The sequence below is a fragment of the Coregonus clupeaformis genome, chromosome 19, assembly GCF_020615455.1.
Source record: "Coregonus clupeaformis isolate EN_2021a chromosome 19, ASM2061545v1, whole genome shotgun sequence".
Taxonomy (NCBI): domain Eukaryota; kingdom Metazoa; phylum Chordata; class Actinopteri; order Salmoniformes; family Salmonidae; genus Coregonus; species Coregonus clupeaformis.
The window spans coordinates 28,917,289-28,938,185 of record NC_059210.1 but is presented as its reverse complement, the minus strand read 5'-3'; the positions used below and the strand labels follow the sequence as shown (position 1 = coordinate 28,938,185).

At 45.8% G+C, this 20,897-nt stretch overlaps 1 protein-coding gene across 3 annotated transcripts in view; it reads right to left on the bottom strand.

Moving 5' to 3' along the window:
• LOC121531835 (cadherin-13) overlaps positions 1-20,897 on the bottom strand; it is a 576,485-nt gene that overhangs the window by 314,310 nt on the left and 241,278 nt on the right. For all 3 annotated transcript variants that reach the window (XM_045227157.1, XM_045227158.1, XM_041837322.2), the window contains one exon: positions 11,556-11,669. In XM_045227157.1, coding sequence (XP_045083092.1) covers positions 11,556-11,669 — 114 coding nt within the window. The remainder of the gene's footprint in view (positions 1-11,555; positions 11,670-20,897) is intronic.

Genomic DNA, 20,897 nt, shown 5'->3' with positions numbered 1-20,897 from the left:
TTGGACTCATCAGACCAAAGTACAGACTTCCACTGGTCTAATGTCGATTGATCGTGTTTCTTGGCCAAAGCAAGTCTCTTCTTCTTATTGGTGTCCTTTAGTAGTAGTTTCTTTGCAGCAATTCGACCATAAAGGCCTTATTCACGCAGACTCCTCTGAACAGTTGATGTTGAGATGTGTCTGTAACTTGAACTCTGTGAAGCATGTATTTGGGCTGCAATATCTGAGGCTGGTAACTCTAATGAACTTATCCTCTGCAGCAGAGGTAACTCTGGGTCTTCCTTTCCTGTGGCAGTCCTCATGAGAGCCAGTTTCATCATAGCGCTTGATGGGTTTTGCAACTGCACTTGAAGAAACTTTTAAGGTTCTTGAAATTTTCCAGATTGACTGACCTTCATGTCTTAAAGTAATGATGGACTGTCGTTTCTCTTTGCTTATTTGAGCTGTTCTTGCCATAATATGGACTTGGTCTTTTACCAAATAGGGCTATCTTCTGAAAACCACCCCTACCTTGTCACAACACAACTGATTGGCTCAAACGCACTAAGAAGGAAATAAATTCCACAAATTAACTTTTAACAAGGCACACCTGTTAATTGAAATGCATTCCAGGCGACTACCTTATGAAGCTGGTTGAGAGAATGCCAAGAGTGTGCAAAGCTGTCATCAAGGTAAAGGGTGGCTTTTTGAAGAATCTCAAATATAAAATATAATTTCATTTGTTTAACACTTTTCTGGTTACTACATGATTCCATATGTGTTATTTCATAGTTTTGATGTCTTCACTATTATTATACAATGTAGAAAATAGTAAAAATAAAGAAAAACCCTGGAATGAGTAGGTGTGTCCAAACTTTTGACTGGTACTGTATCTTGTGTTATTAAGCTATATAAAATGACAGTTGTTGATGTGTATGGCTGCATTTCAGATAAATTTTTGTGCATTTGAATGTTGCAGTAATAGGACATAGGCCTAGCGTTTGAGAGAGCGAGAGAGAATATTCTTTTAATAGCAGGCCTGATCCCAATGACTCGACTGCCCCCGCTTGGAGAGAAAGAGAACTGCTCATTTTCAAGGAATGACGAGGCTCATTTTAATTTCCTGATGCAGCAGGAAAATTCTCATCGATCAAGGTAAGATCCGACATCTGTACACCTGCCTGTGAGATCTAAAGTAAGCTGATGTGCCAGTACTGTAAAGCACTTCACTGACTGGAGTTAAAGTTTGGGCAAGGTGAAGATGCAACTGATGTTTCTCTCCGGAAGCCTGATACTCAGCAACAACTTGGGGTAAACAAGGCAAATGAGGAAACAGACAGAGAGGGAAAGAGCACTCACACACTCCCTGTTTCAGAGAGTGTATTTTCGTGTCAGGGAAGAGTGGAGCTGCAGTCTCTTCAGCGAGCAAACAGACTGCACCAAGATGTCCCCAAGGAGCTCTTCACAGCTCTGGGACATATTCAGAACAGAAGCCACACAAGGAGTGTCTCTCTGTTTGATTTATGGGGTCATCACTGGCAGGCAGGTGGAGAGGAGAACTCCGTCCCCCGGTGGGTCTTCAGATGTCCTAACAAGGTCAAAGCAGCCACTGCTAATGGCAATCAGAGACTCAGATTGAACTGATTGTCTGCCTACTCTGCTGGTAATTAGCAAGAAGTAGCTGGAGGGGCCCCCCGGCCCTGGCATCCCTGCCACACCCCCACTGGCCTTTGAGGTGGTGAATTGCCTGGCTCATCCTCATCACACAACGTCCATCCACTCACATCAGCAGGGGAAACAATGGCACAATTAGTGCCTCTGATTAGCTGTTAGGTCCTCATTAAAGGAAATCAGCCAAAGTGAAGGTGGAGGTGAGGAACTTTCAGGCTAAGGTGAAAATGTGACGAAAGAATCTGCCACTAGTTTTTGCTCAAAGAGAGTTGAAGATACTGTAAGCTTCAGTAACTTCGGTGAAGTTATATTATTTTCATGAGCAGACAGGCTGATCGACTCTGAATTAAGCTGTCTACTACACTGACCTCCGACAGTATATATAGCCTCTGGTGCTGAAAGCCCTACTGCTATCCCTGCACGGTAATCACCAGTGCACTCAGAAGAGAAGACTTCCATGCATATGAAATAAAGCTTGAGCCTTACATTTTTACATTTCTCATTCCTCGTCTCCACCCTTTCGACCAACTTCCTTCTTTTTCTTCCTTCTAGTACATCTTTCACTATGTCATTCTGTTTTGTCAATGTCACAAACCATTATACAATTCTGAATGAAATGTTTCTCTAAATGCATTACTGTGAACTCAATGTTTCAATGTGACCATTAATAGAGCTATCTAGGAAACAAAATCCAGAGGAACAGAGGCAAAATGTCAAGTTGACATCACAAAATAGCTCCAAATAGGTATAATGAAAGCTGGTAGCAGTAACAGTGGCCAGAATGAGAACACCTTTGGTATGCTGCAAAGTACAAGGTGAGTACTCATAGATATTACTGTAGCGCCCCATAAGCCACTACAAGGCCATCATCTTACTGGGAGTGTGCAAGCCAGGTGTTCTTTATTGCTTTTCCCCTCCTTCAAGCTTGTCTCATCAAAATGGATTTCACTTTGATTCATCTGGGGATCTCTGTAAAGGAGGTTGTTCGAGACAGTTTAGTCCAGGATCGGCTCATTTCACCATAATAGTGATGATTAACGTGTGGAAAAAGGGTGGGATTCCTCCCCTCACAGTCATTCTAACACAATTAACACAATCAATTAGACTAAATGAACAAGGTCCCAGGTAGCAAGCTGAGCAAACTGCCTGGACGCCCACTTGCTGCTCTGGAATAGTTATAATAAATGGTAGCTTAATTCCTCTCCTGGAAAGAAAGAAAGAGAGAAATGGAGAGAGGTCTTCAAAACCAATGAGGTGCTCCTCTTATCCTGGATCTCTATTATGCTGGGTTTTGACCAGAATCGGCGCCTCCGCCTGACATCGCTTCGCTCCAAAAGATTGTCCGCTTCATGGGTGTGGGTGTGAACCTATTCAAGTAAGTAAATACATTTTGAAAATGTAAAAAACTATGTATTATTAGCTAGCCAGCTAGCAGCTGGCTAAGGCAGACCATTGTGTGTAGGCTAATGAGCTAGACCTCTCACTCAAACACTTGTAATAGTTTTTTTCTTATCTTGCACCTACTCCAAAATGTATATTAATATTCTTATTATGTTACTGAATGTATCCAGAGTATTTTCAGATTTTGTTATTGACAAATGCTGTGAAAATTATAGCAAATGTAAAATGCACATAAAATCAACAGTGTAATGTTTAGGGGTTCTAGCAAGGGTCATTTTGCTATTTGATTTGGAATATTAAGACCCCTTGAGGTATCCCCAAAAATATATAAAACAATGATTTCATTAAACATTATTTTGACCCTTACTGCTATTAGCACATACAAAAGCATTAAATAACAGATTCACTACATGCAACAACAGCTAGTCCCCCCAAAAAATCTAAAGGAAGTTTGTTCTGAAGTGTCTGTCCTATATCTGAGAGATATAAGAAAGATCAGGAAACATTTGTATTTTAGTTTTTTACTTGTATTTAACCCCTTATTCTTGGCACTAAACAGTCTCTCTCTATATATAGTACTTCAACTGGTTCCGGGGGACCTTCAGAAGAGGCTTGTGACGCCTGTGGGCGTCCTAGAGCAAAACAAATGACATGTACGTGTTCGTGAGAGTCTCACCAGAAGGGTCATATTAGTGTGTAGCCCAAACTGTTTGGACGCTACAGACAGACGTTGGCAGATCGGCTGTACCGACTTCAGACGAGTCCCAAGACGCTTGTGGGTGTCGCAGAGAAAAACGGAGAACACCATCGTGTTCATCTTTCCATAGAGGGGTCATAATAGTTTGTAGGCTAAACTGTGCGGACGCTACAGACGACTTTGTGAGAAGACCGATTTTCGTCTCATAGTCTGACAAACACCGCTCTAGCTCTGTCATGGAAGTGCGACATCAGCGGATGCGGTGGATTGAGATGCATCTAATGCAAAAAAATATAGATATCTCTAGTTTAAACTGACAGATTTTTATGAGGATTATTTATTATGCTAATTCGATTTCTGTGGGGGTGCAGACATCGACTCTAGGGGGTTTAGTTATTTTTATGTTAGAAACATTTCAATTTGGCCTATCCATATAGGCCAATTTCCTCGAGTGTAAGGAGTTAACAACAATGAATGTCTGAAAAATATTATGAATTGCCATATTAGGCATAACAAAAATTTGACATTTTAGTCATTTAGCAGATGCGCTTATCCAGAGCGACTTACAGTTAGTGCATTTTTCTTAAGATAGCTAGGTGGGACAACCACATGTCACAGGCATAGAAAGACAATTTTTGCTCAATAAAGTAGCTATCAGTAGAGTCACAGCTAGAAGGGGGGAGGAGGATTATTTAAGATACTGTTTGAAGAGGTAGGGTTTCAGATGTTTTCGGAAGATGGGTAGGGACTCTGCTATCCTCGCATCAGGGAGAAGCTGGTTTCTCCATTGGGGTGCCAGGACAGAGAAGAGCTTGGACTGGGCTGAGCGGGAGCTGCCCTTCCGTAGGGGTGGGGGGGCCAAGAGACCTGAGGTGGCAGAACGGAGCGCTCGGGTTGGGGTATAGTGTTTGAGCATAGCCTGAAGGTAGGGAGGGGCAGTTCCTCTTGCTGTTCCGTAGGTAAGCACCATGGTCTTGTAGTGGATGCGAGCTTCGTCTGGAAGCCAGTGGAGTGTGCGGAGGAACAGGGTTTGATGGCACAAGCGGGGAGCCCAGCCAACAGCGAGTTGCAGTTGTCCAGACGGGAGAGGACAAGTGCCTGGATTAGGACCTGCGCCGCTTCCTGTGTGAGGTAGGGTCGTACTCTACGGATGTTGCAGGAGCAAGTCACTGCTTTGATGTTTGCAGAGAACGACAGGGTGTTGTCCAGGGTCACGCCAAGGTTCTTTGCTCTCTGGGAGGGTGACACTGTGGAGTTGTCAACCGTGATGGAGGTCAACCCGGGAGGAAGAGTAGTTCCGTCTTGTCGAGGTTGAGCTTGAGATGGTGGGCCGACACCCAAGTTGAGATATCTGCCAGGCACGCAGAGATGCGTGTCGCCACCTGGGTGTCAGAAGGGGAAAAGGAGAAAGGAGAAAAGTAGTGTCATCCGCATAGCAATGATAGGAGAGACTATGTGAGGACATGACAGAGCAGAGTGACTTGGTGTATAGAGAGAAGAGGAGAGGGCCTAGAACTGAGCCCTGAGGGGACATCAGTAGTGAGAGTACGTGGTGCAGACACAGATCCTCTCAACCTCACATGGTAGGAGTGGCCTGCCAGGTAGGATGCAATCCAAGAGTGTGCAGAGCCTGAGACGCCCAGTCCTGAGAGGGTGGAGAGGAGGATCTTAGGGTTCACGGTGTCTAAGGCAGCGGATAGATCTAGGAGGATTAGAAATGAGGAGAGAGAGTCAGCTTTGGCAGTGCGGAGAACCTCCAAGACACAGAGAAGAGCAGTCTCGGTTGAATGACCCGTCTTGAAGCCTGACTGGTTAGGGTCAAGAAGATCGTTCTGATAGAGATAACGAGAAAGTTGATCAGAGACAGCACATTCAAGTGTTTAGGAAAGAATAGAAAGAAGGGATACAGGTCTATCATTTTTGACATTAGATGCGTCGAGTGTTGGTTTCTTGAGGAGGGGAGCGACCATTTTGAAGTCTGAGGGGACGCAGGGAGTGGTCAGCGATGAGTTGATGAGAGAAGTGAGGAATGGGAGAAGTAGGGAGCAGAAGGTGGAAAAGAGTTTCCTTTTTTTAAATGTTGCTTTTCTTCCACCCAAGTCAGCAAGAAGACAACTGGCTCTTGATGATGATGTCCCCAGTCTATATTGAAAGATCATCATTAGATGATTAGTTTGAATCAATTGTGTTGAGGCTTGAGGAAGGCCCTAGAAATTGTCTAAGACTCCAGCCACCTAAGTCATAGCGGTACCGATGCAACAGGACCCTGAACAGCTTCTACCCCCAAGCCATAAGCCTGCTAAATAGTTAGTCCGGGTAGCTATTGGTTAACTGTTAAACTATCTGCATTGACCCTTTTTGCACTAACTCTTTTGACTCATCACATGTGCTGCTGTTACTGTTTATTGTCTACCCTGTTGCCTAGTCACTTTATCCCTACCAATACAGTGCATTCGGAAAGTATTCAGACCCCATAATCACAAAGCGAAAACAGGCTTTTAGACATTTTTGCAAAAGTATTTAAAATAAAAATGCTATGAGACTCGAAATTGAGCTCAGGTGCATCCTGTTTCCATTGATCATCCTTGAGATGTTTCTACAACTTGATTGGAGTCCACCTGTGGTCAATTCAATTGATTGGACATTATTTGAAAAGCCACACACCTGTCTATATAAGGTCCCACATTTGACAGTGCATGTCAGAGCAAAAACCAAGCCATGAGGTCGAAGGAATTGTCCGTAGAGCTCCGAGACAGGATTGTGTCAAGGCACAGATCTGGGGAAGGGTACCAAAAAATGTCTGCAGCATTGAAGGTCCCCAAGAACACAGTGGCCTCCATCATTCTTAAATGGAAGAAGTTTGGAACTCTTCCTAGAGATGGCCACCTGGCCAAACTGAGCAATCGGCGGAGAAGGGCCTTGGTCAGGGAGGTGACCAAGAACCCGATGGTCACTCTGACAGAGCTCCAGAGTTCTTCTGTGGAGATGGGAGAACCTTCCAGAAGGACAACCATCACTGCAGCACTCCACCAACCAGGCCTTTATGGTAGAGTGGCCAGACGGAAGCCACTCCTCAGTAAAAGGCACATGACAGCCCGCTTGGAGTTTGCCAAAAGGCACCTAAAGGGCTCAGACCATGAGAAACAAGATTTTCTGGTCTGATGAAACCAAGACTGAATTATTTGGCCTGAATGCCAAGTGTCATGTCTGGAGGAATGCTTGCACCATCCCTACGGTGAAGCATGGTGGTGGCAGCATCATGCTGTGGGGATGTTTTTCAGCGGCAGGGACTGGGAGACTAGTCAGGATCGAGGGAAAGATGAACGGAGCAAAGTACAGAGAGATCCTTGATAAAAACATGCTCCAGAGTGCTCAGGACCTCAGACTGGGGCGAAGGTTCACCTTCCAACAGGACAATGACCCTAAGCACACAACCAAGATAACACAGGAGTGGCTTCAGGACAAGTCTCTGAATGTCCTTGAGTGGCCCAGCCAGAGCCCGGACTTGAACCCGATCGAACATCTCTGGAGAGACCGAAAAATAGCACAGCAGCGACGTTCCCCATCCAACCTGACAGAGCTTGAGAGGATCTGCAGAGAAGAATGGGGGAAACTCCCCAAATACAGGTGTGCCAAGCTTGTAGCGTCACACCCAAGAAGACTCGAGGCTGTAATCGCTGCCAAAGGTGCTTCAACAAAGTACTTTGCCATTATGGGGTATTGTGTGTAGATTGATGGGGGGAGAAAACAATTTAATCAATTTTAGAATAAGGCTGTAACGTAACAAAATGTGGAAAAAGTAAAGGGGTCTGAATAATTTCAGAATGCACTGTATGTACATATCTACCTCAACTACCTTTAAAGATGTCAAAATATAACATGTTTTCAGTAATTGTTTTCAGTATCTTAATGTTGTTTGATGTTTTCTGATTGTTTCAGTGCATGCATTCAACAATTTGGACAAAGGACTTCCACAGGGGCCGCCATCTCCAGAGTTCTCTAATGGCAAATTGGCCAAAGATTTGCCACAACTGTTTGCCAGAAGCCTGTTTTTCTGGTAAGGGTTTGTTGCTCCTGCTGCCAGAAAAGGGAAAGAGTAGGCTACTAGTTAGATAGGGCAGGTCAGTTTGTGGGAGGACATTGTGAAAATATTCTCCAGATGAAATATGAAGACAGAGAAATAATAGCAACATAATACAACAAAAACAAATGAAAGCCAGTCAGGGCTGTCTAATTGTAATATAATTAAGCCTATTTCTTTGTGATGTCTGTCCTCAGATTTGGAGAGCTGTGAAAGCCTGTCTGCAGATGAAGAGGTCCCAGTGAATATCCCAAGAGACTGCTGGCATATCGTTGTATGCCATGGGTTGTATGTGTACTTATGTTAGCAAATGTTGTATACAACAATACAGTTAAAAGTCACACACAATGTAGGCTACAAACCTATTAAAACTGGAGCAGGCCAATCCTGCTCCTGGAGGTATGCTGAGTGTGCAGATTTTACTTGTTGATAATAATGTATATTATTTCTGAGCTGGAATAGAAGTCTGCTCACCCAGTAGATCAGGGAGTGAAGCAAGGTTGGCCATCTTTGGTATGGACAATTTTTTGGTTTACCTGAAATTATGCTTTAGTGATAATTGTCTAACATTTACAAACAAGTTAGCTTATTTGTACATTTTAAAAGTATATGTTGATTCATTCAATGTTGATTCATTGAAGTGGAGTGTTTAAACTTGTTTTAATTGTTAACTTAAAACTATTATTCAAGATTAACTAATGTCAATGTTCATTAATCACAATTCTACAATAAAAAGGGGTGAAGGGGATCTGTCTCTAATTTGTGTTTCTGTCTTGTTTTCTCAAATGAACATGACATTTTTGTCCAGTTGTGAGCTCTCCAATCAGTTTTATTTGATTGTCACTGTCTCAGGATATCAGCCATGTGAACCCATTTTGCAGCTTATCATAATGGCATGCATCACCAATGCAGCACAGGCCTACAGTCGTGGTCAAACGTTTTGAGAATGACACAAATACTAATTTCACAAAGTCTGCTGCCTCAGTTTTGATGATGGCAATTTGCATATACTCCAGAATGTCATGAAGAGTGATCAGATGAATTGCAATTAATTGCAATGTCCCTCTTTGCCATGAAAATGAACTTAATCCCCCAAAAAACATTTCCACTGCATTTCAGCCCTGCCACAAAAGGACCAGCTGCCATCATGTCAGTGATTCTCTCGTTAACACAGGTAAGAGTGTTGACGAGGACAAGGCTGGAGATCACCCTGTCATGCTGATTGAGTTAGAATAACAGACTGGAAGCTTTAAAATGAGGGTGGTGCTTGAATTCATTGTTCTTCCTCTGTTAACCATGGTTAATGAAAGTACCATAAGCTATACTATATGAGAATCATAATGTTAAGATACCATAATCCAATTGGTAGCATATTCCATGGGAAATTCATGCATTTATAATCTTATAAAATGTGTTACTGGTGATTTCCATTCTTTAGTGGGCAAATTTCACAAATTAATTTAGTCAACACATTCACAAATGGTGGGTTTGATCACAGTTTTTAAGTTTAGGTTTAGGTTGATTGAGGTTCATAGCTAGCTAGCAGCACAAGCAAACATTGTTGTGCAAATCTCTCTACACCCACCATCAACACCAACAATCTCTGCAATCCTCCTCCATGCCATTGACCTGCTGATACAGAATTGGAAAACCAGACACGGCGATAATTAGCTCCTTAGCACCTGATTGGTTAACGGCAGTGGTGGCCGCGGGAAATTTTTTCTACCGCTCCGCCAGCAGGGTTCTCGTCGCTCACCTTCCTACAATTTCTCTGCATGCTCTCGTTAAAAATGAATGGGGGCGGAACTTCTCCTGGCGACGCCATGTCTGGTCAAAATGCACTGGAGTAGAAACACCAAAATACAGGCAATTTCAGATCTCATTTTTCCCCTTTACCAGGCTCTCCCTCAGAGGGGTAACACATATGAGAAATTAATGGCTGTCATGCTGGTAGTGAGGAGCATAAGGAGGAGAAGCTGTATCCATGTGGCAAATCCATTTTCCTGCTCTCCGATGTATAGCTTACGTCATATAAAATAGCCCACATTAGCCTGCCTCCTCATGCAGGACTCACTGGGGGAGAGGAGGGGAGCGAAGATAGAGAGCACGAGAGAGAAAGATAGAGAGACAGAGACAGAGAGAGACAGAGAGAGAGAGCAGAGAGAGAGAAAGAGAGAGAGAGACAGAGAGAGAGAGAGAGAGAGAAAGAGAGAGATGGGGGTTGGCAGGGGGTCATTCCCATCGCAGTCTTACTTACTTACCAGAGGATTCTAACATAATCTCTCTCTATAAAGGGATGACTACTTCAAATCATCACAGAGCTAGTCAACCCTCGTTCTGCCATCAGTGGAGGCACATCACTGATGCATGCCATTACATGATCCTCGTAACAATTAAATTAATTATGTATGGACAGAAATGGAAGGAGATGGTGTATGATGTATCTACAGTATGTAATCAGTAGCCGTGTAAGTGACTAAAGAACACAACTTACGTATGTTTTCTTTTCAACTAATTTCAAAAATGTTCTGCAACACCTATAGAACTCCTGTAAACCAAACTAATCTGCTGACTGTAGCTCTACCTCACTCTCTCTGTCTCTCTCTCATTGGGGGCCTGACTCTTTGGGCCAGTAACCGAAAGGTCGCTGGTTCAAATACCCGAGCTGACAAGGTGAAAAATATGTCGATGTGCCCTTAAGAACGGCACTTAACCCTACTTTGCTCCAGGGGCGCCGTACTACTGTGGCTGACCCTGTAAAACAACACATTTCACTGTACCTATGTGACAATAAAAACATCATTTTAACATAATTTTTTCACCACTGAGAAACTGAGAGGCAAAGGGGTGAGGGCTACAGTATGGCTCCGCCACGGACCCTCCAGGGCCCCAAAGCTGGCCAGATACCACAGGGCAGAGGGGGAATAAAGATGCCATGGCTTCAGAGGAACTCTCCAGTGTGCAATTATCTATTATGTGCAGGGCTCAGCTTTGTGATGTCTCTCTTTTAAGATTTCATTTTCAGACTCTGTGAGTGTTCTGAGATGTGGTTGATCCTTTAGTCTGATTGGCAGAGCTGTCTTTCTTTCTCCTTTCGCTCGCTCTATTGCTCGCTCTATTGCTCGCTCGCACACACACACACTTGCCTAAGTTACATACACATGCACACACCTGCAAACACACACACACACACACGTTGTTAATGTCTTAGTATTCCTTTTGCAAATGAAGCTGTGAGGAGTAAATTATGGATGGTATAAAGTCCAATAGTTGTTCCCTATTAGGGTTCCAAAATTCCAGTAACTTTCCCAAAATGCACAGGTGTCCCAGAAATCCCAGTTGCAAACATACCCAGGGAAGAACATCAAGGCTCTTTTTTTTATTCATCAAAGGAATTCATCAAGTATGCACACACATTTTTCCTTCTATTCATCAAGTCATCCATTTGGTTTGAGTGTCTTCCAAAAAAATTTGAGAAAGAAGAATTGGACTAAAATCTTCAATTAAAGCACTGTTGTTATATTTGCTAGGGGTAATTGTGTACTGTTTAATGTTTAAATACTGATTATTCATGTTATTCACAGTTCACATATGAGGAGAGGCATGTTATCACTGGAATATGGATATCCACATTCCTTGACTGTGAATAACACTAAATATGGTTGCAAACAGTCCGCAATCAGTGTATTAGTGGAGTCCAAGGTGGGACGGACGGGTGAGGCTTACCGTGCCAATGACTTTAGGGAAGGGCGGCTCCATGTTCTCATTGACATGCATACGAGGGGCAAACAAGGCTCTCTTCGATCTGTAGGGCTGGATCTGTCCAAGGCCAAGGATCTCCTACACACACAAACACACAGAGAGAGGGGTGGCATTAAAAATCCATCACATTGAATAGGAAGGATATACAGTAATGCACAGAGTATGAGTACATTCATACACACAATACAATTAAGCCACTGTACAGTTCATTGTGCACCTCTTTTATTCCTTGCTCACATTGAAGAGTGTGTCACAACACTCATAATGTAAAGGCTGTACAGTATTGTAAGCTCTAACACACACACACACTGTAGGCTCTAACACACTGTAGGCTCTAACACACACACACACTGTAGGCTCTAACACATTGTAGGCTCTAACACACTGTAGGCTCTAACACACTGTAGGCTCTAACACACTGTAGGCTCTAACACACACACACACACTGTAGGCTCTAACACACTGTAGGCTCTAACACACACACACACACTGTAGGCTCTAACACACACACTGTAGGCTCTAACACACACACACACACACACACACTGTAGGCTCTAACACACTGTAGGCTCTAACACACTGTAGGCTCTAACACACACACACACACTGTAGGCTCTAACACACTGTAGGCTCTAACACACACACACACACTGTAGGCTCTAACACACACACACACACACTGTAGGCTCTAACACACTGTAGGCTCTAACACACTGTAGGCTCTAACACACACACACACACACACTGTAGGCTCTAACACACACACTATAGGCTCTAACACACACACTGTAGGCTCTAACACACACACTGTAGGCTCTAACACACACCGTAGGCTCTAACACACACACACACTGTAGGCATATGGCTTCCTATCCTCCTCTCATCTCCACCATGATGGCAACTGATTGGTGGAAGAAAGGACATACAGGTAACTACCAAAATATAGGAAACACTTGAGTAAATGAGGAATACAAAGTATATTGAAAGCAGGTGTTTCCACACAGGTGTGGTTCATAGACTTTATGCCAAAGTGAATTGAAGCTGTTCTGGTGGCTTGTGGTGGCCCAATGCCCAATGCCCACTATGTTGGTGTTTCCTATATTCTGGCAGTTACATGTACAGTGGGGAAAAAAAGTATTTAGTCAGCCACCAATTGTGAAAGTTCTCCCACTTAAAAAGATGAGAGAGGCCTGTAATTTTCATCATAGGTACACGTCAACTATGACAGACAAAATGAGGAAAAAAAATCCAGAAAATCACATTGTAGGATTTTTTATGAATTTATTTGCAAATTATGGTGGAAAATAAGTATTTGGTCAATAACAAAAGTTTCTCAATACTTTGTTATATACCCTTTGTTGGCAATGACACAGGTCAAAACGTTTTCTGTAAGTCTTCACAAGGTTTTCACACACGGTATTTTGGCCCTTTCTCCATGCAGATCTCCTCTAGAGCGTGATGTTTTGGGGGCTGTCGCTGGGCAACACGGACTTTCAACTCCCTCCAAAGATTTTCTATGGGGTTGAGATCTGGAGACTGGCTAGGCCATTCCAGGACCTTGAAATGCTTCTCACGAAGCCACTCCTTCGTTGCCCGGGCGGTGTGTTTGGGATCATTGTCATACTGAAAGACCCAGCCACGTTTCATCTTCAATGCCCTTGCTGATGGAAGGAGGTTTTCACTCAAAATCTCATGATACATGGCCCCATTCATTCTTTCCTTTACACGGATCAGTCGTCCTGGTCCCTTTGCAGAAAAACAGCCCCAAAGCATGATGTTTCCACCCCCATGCTTCACAGTAGGTATGGTGTTCTTTGGATGCAACTCAGCATTCTTTGTCCTCGAAACACGACGAGTTGAGTTTTGACCAAAAAGTTCTATTTTGGTTTCATCTGACCATATGACATTCTCCCAATCCTCTTCTGGATCATCCAAATGCACTCTAGCACGGGCCTGGACATGTACTGGCTTAAGCAGGGCACTGCAGGATTTATGTCCCTGGCGGCGTAGTGTGTTACTGATGGTAGGCTTTGTTACTTTGGTCCCAGCTCTCTGCAGGTCATTCACTAGGTCCCCCGTGTGGTTCTGGGATTTTTGCTCACCGGTCTTGTGATCATTTTGACCCCACGGGGTGAGATCTTGCGTGGAGCCCCAGATCGAGGGAGATTATCAGTGGTCTTGTATGCCTTCCATTTCCTAATAATTGCTCCCACAGTTGATTTCTTCAAACCAAGCTGCTTACCTATTGCAGATTCAGTCTTCCCAGCCTGGTGCAGGTCTACAATTTTGTTTCTGGTGTCCTTTGACAGCTCTTTGGTCTTGGCCATAGTGGAGTTTGGAGTGTGACTGTTTGAGGTTGTGGACAGGTGTCTTTTATACTGATAACAAGTTCAAACAGGTGCCATTAATACAGTTAACGAGTGGAGGACATAGGAGCCTCTTAAAGAAGAAGTTACAGGTCTGTGAGAGCCAGAAATCTTGCTTGTTTGTAGGTGACCAAATACTTATTTTCCACCATAATTTGCAAATAAATTCCTTAAAAATCCTACAATGTGATTTTCTGGAATTTTTTTCCACAATTTGTCTCTCATATTTGACGTGTACCTATGATGAAAATTACAGGCCTCTCTCATCTTTTTAAGTGGGAGAACTTGCACAATTGGTGGCTGACTAAATACTTTTTTTCCCCACTGTACATTGATACTGTAATTCTCCCACCTGTCATCTGCTGTCAGATAGGGTTGTTCTGGAGAGGAGATTGTGACACTCTGGCTCCATGGACTTTGATTATTGAGCCAGGGTTGTTCATTTTCTTTTGGGTGTATTTCTATGTTGGTTTCTAGTTGTTCATTTCTATGTTTGGTGATTAGTCATATGACTCCCAATCGGAGGTAACGAGTGTCAGCTGTCGGCTCGTTATCTCTGATTGGGAGCCATATTTAAACTGTTGTGGTTTCACTGTGTGTTTGTGGGTTTTTGTTCCTGTTTAGTCATTGTCAGTATTGGACTTCACTTTCGTCATTTTTGGTTTGTTGTTTTATCGTGGTTTCTTTATTAATAAAGTCTACGATGTTCGCTCAACCCGCTGCGTATTGGTCCGTTTCCTCAGACGATCGTGACAGAAAAACCCACCATAGAAGGACCAAGCAGCGTGTCCAGGAGCAAGACAGCTGGACATGGGAGGAAGCGCCTGGTAAGGAGATCGAGAGGCTGGCGATGGCCCAGGTGGGCAAATCGTGGTCCTGGGAGGACATGCTCGGGGGCAAGGGACCTTGGGGGAAGATCAAGGCCCTGGCGAGAGAGGAGCAACGGCGTCAGCAGGGCCATCATCATTGGAAGGACGAGAGGCAACCCCAAAAAGTTTTTGGGGGGGCACATGGCTAGCGGCTGGGCAGCAGGAGGCTGCCACAGGGAGACGTGGAGAGAAGGCTATCGGATTACGGGAGCCATTGGCGAGTAGAGGAAGGGGAAGTTGTTGCGGCACGGCGTGAGAGACTGATGTGTGTTACCAGTCCGGTCCGGCCCGTTCCTGATCCCCAGTTAAAGCCAGTGGTGTGTGTTCCCAGTACGGACCGGCCTGTTCCTACTCCACGCATCAAGCCCACGGTGTGCGTCGCCAGCCCAGCCCGGCCTGTTCCTGCTCCACGCACAGAACCTACGGTGTGCGTCGCCAGCCCAGCCCGGCCTGTTCCTGCTCCACGCACCAAGGATACGGTGTGCGTCGACAGCCCTGCCCGGCCTGTTCCTGCTCCACGCAACAAGCCCACGGTGTGCGTCGCCAGCCCAGCCCGGCCTGTTCCTGCTCCACGCACAGAACCTACGGTGTGCGTCGCCAGCCCAGCCCGGCCTGTTCCTGCTCCACGCACAGAACCTACGGTGTGCGTCGCCAGCCCAGCCCGGCCTGTTCCTGCTCCACGCACCAAGGATACGGTGTGCGTCGACAGCCCTGCCCGGCCTGTTCCTGCTCCACGCACCAAGGATACGGTGTGCGTCGACAGCCCTGCCCGGCCTGTTCCTGCTCCACGCACCAAGCCCACGGTGTGCGTCGCCAGCCCAGCCCGGCCTGTTCCTGCTCCACGCACAGAACCTACGGTGTGCGTCGCCAGCCCAGCCCGGCCTGTTCCTGCTCCACGCACAGAGGATACGGTGTGCGTCGACAGCCCTGCCCGGCCTGTTCCTGCTCCACGCACCAAGGATACGGTGTGCGTCGACAGCCCTGCCCGGCCTGTTCCTGCTCCACGCACCAAGGATACGGTGTGCGTCGACAGCCCGGCCCGGCCTGTTCCGGCCACTCGCACCAGGGATACGGTGCGCGTCGCCAGCCCGACCCGGCCTGTTCCGGCCACTCGCACCAGGGATACGGTGCGCGTCGCCAGCCCGGTCCGGCCTGTTCCTGCCACCCGCACCAAGTCTACGGTGCGCGTCGCCAGCCCAGCCCGGCCTGTTCCTGCTCCACGCACAGAACCTACGGTGTGCGTCGCCAGCCCGACCCGGCCTGTTCCGGCCACTCGCACCAGGGATACGGTGCGCGTCGCCAGCCCGGTCCGGCCTGTTCCTGCCACCCGCACCAAGTCTACGGTGCGCGTCGCCAGCCCGACCCGGCCTGTTCCTGCCACCCGCACCAAGTCTAAGATGCGCGTCGCCAGCCCGGTCCGGCCTGTTCCTTCTCCCCGCACTAGCCCTGAGATGCGTGTCCTCAGCCCGGTACCTCCAGTTCCGGCACTACGCGCCAGGCCTAAGGTGCGCCTCAGACGGCCAGAGTCTGCCGTCTGCCCAACGGCGCCTGAACTGCCCGTCTGCCCAACGGCGCCTGAACTGCCCGTCTGCCCAACGGCGCCTGAACTGCCCGTCTGCCCAACGGCGCCTGAACTGCCCGTCTGCCCAACGGCGCCTGGACTGCCCGTCTGCCCAACGGCGCCTGAACTGCCCGTCTGCCCAACGGCGCTTGAACTGCCCGTCTGCCCAACGGCGCTAAAGCCGCCCGTCTGTACTGAACCTGCAAAGCCGCCCCGTCTGCCATGAGCCTTCAGAGCCGTCCGCCAGACCGGGAGCCGCTAGAGCCTTCCGCCAGACAGGAGCCGCTAGAGCCTTCCGCCAGACAGGATCAGCCAGAGCCTTCCGCCAGACAGGATCAGCCAGAGCCTTCCGCCAGACAGGATCAGCCAGAGCCTTCCGCCAGACAGGATCAGCCAGAGCCCTCCGCCAGACAGGATCAGCCAGAGCCTTCCGCCAGACAGGATCAGCCAGATCCGTCAGCCAGCCATGAGCAGCCAGATCCGTCAGCCAGCCATGAGCCGTCCAGCCAGGATCCGCCAGAGCCGTCCAGCCAGGATCCGCCAGAGCCGTCCAGCAAGGATCCGCCAGAGCCGTCCAGCCAGGATCCGCCAGAGCCAGCCAGCCAGGATCCGCCATTCAGTCCGGTGCTGCCCCTTAGTCCGGTGCTGCCCCTTAGCCCGGTGCTGCCCCTTAGCCCGGTGCTGCCCCTTAGTCCGGTGCTGCCCCTGAGTCCGGTGATGCCTCTTAGTCCAGTGCTGTCCCTTAATCCTGTGGGGTTTAGTTGGGGGGTGGTCATTTGGAGGAGGCTACGTAAGCGGGTAGTGACTATGGTGGGGTGGGGACCACGACCAGTGCCAGAGCCGCCACCATGGACAGACGCCCACCCAGACCCTCCCCTAGACTGTATGTTGGTGCGCCCGGAGTTCGCACCTTTAGGGGGGGGTACTGTGACACTCTGGCTCCATGGACTTTGATTATTGAGCCAGGGTTGTTCATTTTCTTTTGGGTGTATTTCTATGTTGGTTTCTAGTTGTTCATTTCTATGTTTGGTGATTAGTCATATGACTCCCAATCGGAGGTAACGAGTGTCAGCTGTCGGCTCGTTATCTCTGATTGGGAGCCATATTTAAACTGTTGTGGTTTCACTGTGTGTTTGTGGGTTTTTGTTCCTGTTTAGTCATTGTCAGTATTGGACTTCACTTTCGTCATTTTTGGTTTGTTGTTTTATCGTGGTTTCTTTATTAATAAAGTCTACGATGTTCGCTCAACCCGCTGCGTATTGGTCCGTTTCCTCAGACGATCGTGACAGAGATGGAGAGGAGGCTATCTAAGACTGACACAGCAACCAGGCCTTTGAGTCTAACAGTCTTTAGAAACAGATATTCATTTGGATGGAATTACAATCTAACAACAAAATTAGATTGTTATAACCTTGAACAATAAGTAATTAGGTTTCATGTAATTGCATTGTTATGCTTCCTTCAATGCTCTAATTGACTCGATATTTCCATGCTAGATGAAGACTTGGGGGAGTAGAAAAAGAGAGGAAGATAATATTGAAAGAGAGAGCTACAGAGATATGAAAAGAAAGACAGAAGGAGAGAAAGATGAAAGATGACAATGCTCTCACGGAGAAAACCTATTTATTCACTTTTTTTTTAACCTATTGTTGATTCAGCCAGAGCCTACTTGAAATGTTATTTTCCATCTTCAAAACACTACAGAATCTATAGAAACAAGAAAAACTGTCATGCTTCGTGACTCTAGTTCTGTCACAGTATGGAAAGACATACAATTCCAGACTGTCAAAATGTGTGTGTGTGTATGTATGTATGTATGTATGTATGTGTGTGTGTGTGTGTGTGTGTGTGTGTGTGTGTGTGTGTGGCTCAAACTCATTAGCCAATGTGCATTTGCAACTGTATGTAAATGTAATAAATGGTATGGATAAGTAGCTTTTGTCTCTTGTACCTCTCTCTTCTTCTTTCCTCTCCTCATCTCTCTTTCCCCCTCTCCTGTTGTAAGTGCTAATGCAATTAGGGCCCTTCTAGCAGGTAGGTGGCAGTGAAAATTATATTTGGCATTCACGCTATCGACAAAGGACTCAAATTGAAAACATTTGCATAGCTGCAATGACCCAAGTGAGTGCACCAGGCTCTGGCTGTCCATTCAGTGGGACACATGCCAACATAATGCTGCCACACCGCCCGCCAACACTTACACAGACAAAACTCCTGCATGAACAATATGAGAGCCTAAGACTTCAAAGGAGACTCATGCTTTTGTGCACTCATACATATACAATTTAATATCCAGAGACAACAAACACACAGAGCAGATGGTGGAGAAGAATAGCTTGGATCACTCAACTGTAAAGTCGACCAGTGGCAGGCGAGGAACTGATATGGCTCTTAATATGCTGTATGTATGACAGTGTATGACATTGGAGGAGTTTTAAACATGACAAGTGAATCATTGTTAAAATTGACTAGTGCTTTGTATATAGCAAATGTATAGATAATCACAGGAACATTTTTGCATTTATATTACCACAGTGTAATTGCCACATGTATGAATAGGGCCAAGAGAGGAGAGGAGAGTGTCACTGTGTTGGTTGGCTGGCTGGGTGAGCAGCAGCCGCAGTAGCCGCAGTACCAACATGACGTGTCAGGGATGAGAGAACATCAAGCAGTCACCATCTCTCTCTGTTTTACATACACTCTGTCTTTTTGACTTTCTCTCTCTTATTCTCTTTCTCCCTCTCTCCCTTCCCCCCTCTCTCTCTATCTCTCCCTCCCTCCTCTGTGACAGCCCTGTGCCCACTCGGTACAGGTCCTCCTGATCCCCGCCCTGGCTGATACCAGAAACAACAGTTGGCCCCATGGCGACAGTCCTGCTGACAACCAGAAGAAGCAGTGATAAGCCATTTGTTGTCCAATGAATAACATGACAATATAAAAACAATCTCTGGGGCCGAAATTAAATTTGCATTGGAAATTGTAGTCTCTTTTGTCCTTCCTCTTTTATGGCACATCATACAGTTACATTGGCAGAGTCTTTTACACAATTGTCATGACTTGCCCTCATGGGCTGAGGATCAAAGATGCCGGCTAGGCAAAGGTTTGAACACCCCTTCTCCTGGGTGCCAGTTTTATGACCGGTCGTAAATACCGTGCAGACTTTCTCTTCCTTGCCATGAAGTATTGAGAGAAAGGACCCCTTTGTTAACACAGAGATTCTTCCCGCCAAAACTCCAACATCTAAAAGTGGATAATGAAACAATATTCATACTTCAAAGAATGTGGGAACAATCATGTCAAATTTGTTACTATGTTGTGATGTCATTAAAGACGATGGAACAACATAACTGTATCCCTGGGGGTGTACACTTCCCAGTTATGAGGTTTGCATCTAATTGTTGTATAAAACGAATGATTAAGTATAATAATATTTTTGTGAAAATAACAATGTGATTTTAGCATTCTAGATGAGATTATTGTTTCCATATTGATTTATTCTCAGTTAGTGGCCACGCCCAGATGAGCACAAACATGATGAAACACCCCCTTTTCTACTCAAGTATAAAACCCCTCGTGACGGAATTCACCTCAGACCAGCAGATGTGAAGCATGAGCTAAACGTTACAAAAAGGTTTAAAACTACAACTCCATTACCAAAGGAAGACCAAGCAGATTACGGTATAAGCCGGATGTTGCAAATGGTTGAATTTCTACCAGACCAGGAAGCATGAAGCTGAAGCTACACGTTACAAAATGGTTAGACCAGAAAGACCAGAAAAGGTGAGACGTTAGTCCACACGTTTGAAATGGAGAAACTCTGAAACTCTCAACCTCTACACGAGGTGAAGTAGAAGACAACGCACTAGAGCTTATCATCTCAGTCTGCAGCTGGCATGTATAGCCATCTAGAGAACTTTCACTAAAGACACAAGTTGGGAAGGACAATCCCTCTCAGACAACCGTTGGTACATCTGAAGTATCTATTCTAACAGACCAACTCTACGAACTACAGGGTACGCTGAAGTACTCATTCTAACCACCACTACGACCAGAAACTCTACCAAGGACATTGGGATCTCTGGTGGTTAAACCAGAGTCCTACATCATCAACTCAACTATCGAGGACAGCTACATGTAAATACATGTTGCATTTCTAATCCGAATGAGCGGTTAGTGGGGTTTTAAACATTTTTATTTCCGTGAGCGTAGTTTCCAAAGTAACCACGATAGTTTGAATCTCTGTCTCTAAAAGCATTCATGCTATTGTTAGTCCAGTCCACTAGGGACCTGTTTTCATTGTATTACGTTAGTAATCAATAACCTATGTGTGTGTGTGTGTGTGTGTGTGTGTGTGTGTGTGTGTGTGTGTGTTTGTATTGTGTTATTATTTAGTTAGTTAGTAAATAAATAATTAAGCCAATTTGTGTATTGCTGATTTATCAATAAGGTTAGGGTTCTTGCAGGTTCAAGGATTATGCGACGTTCAGAATGAGACTGATAAGTGGTAATT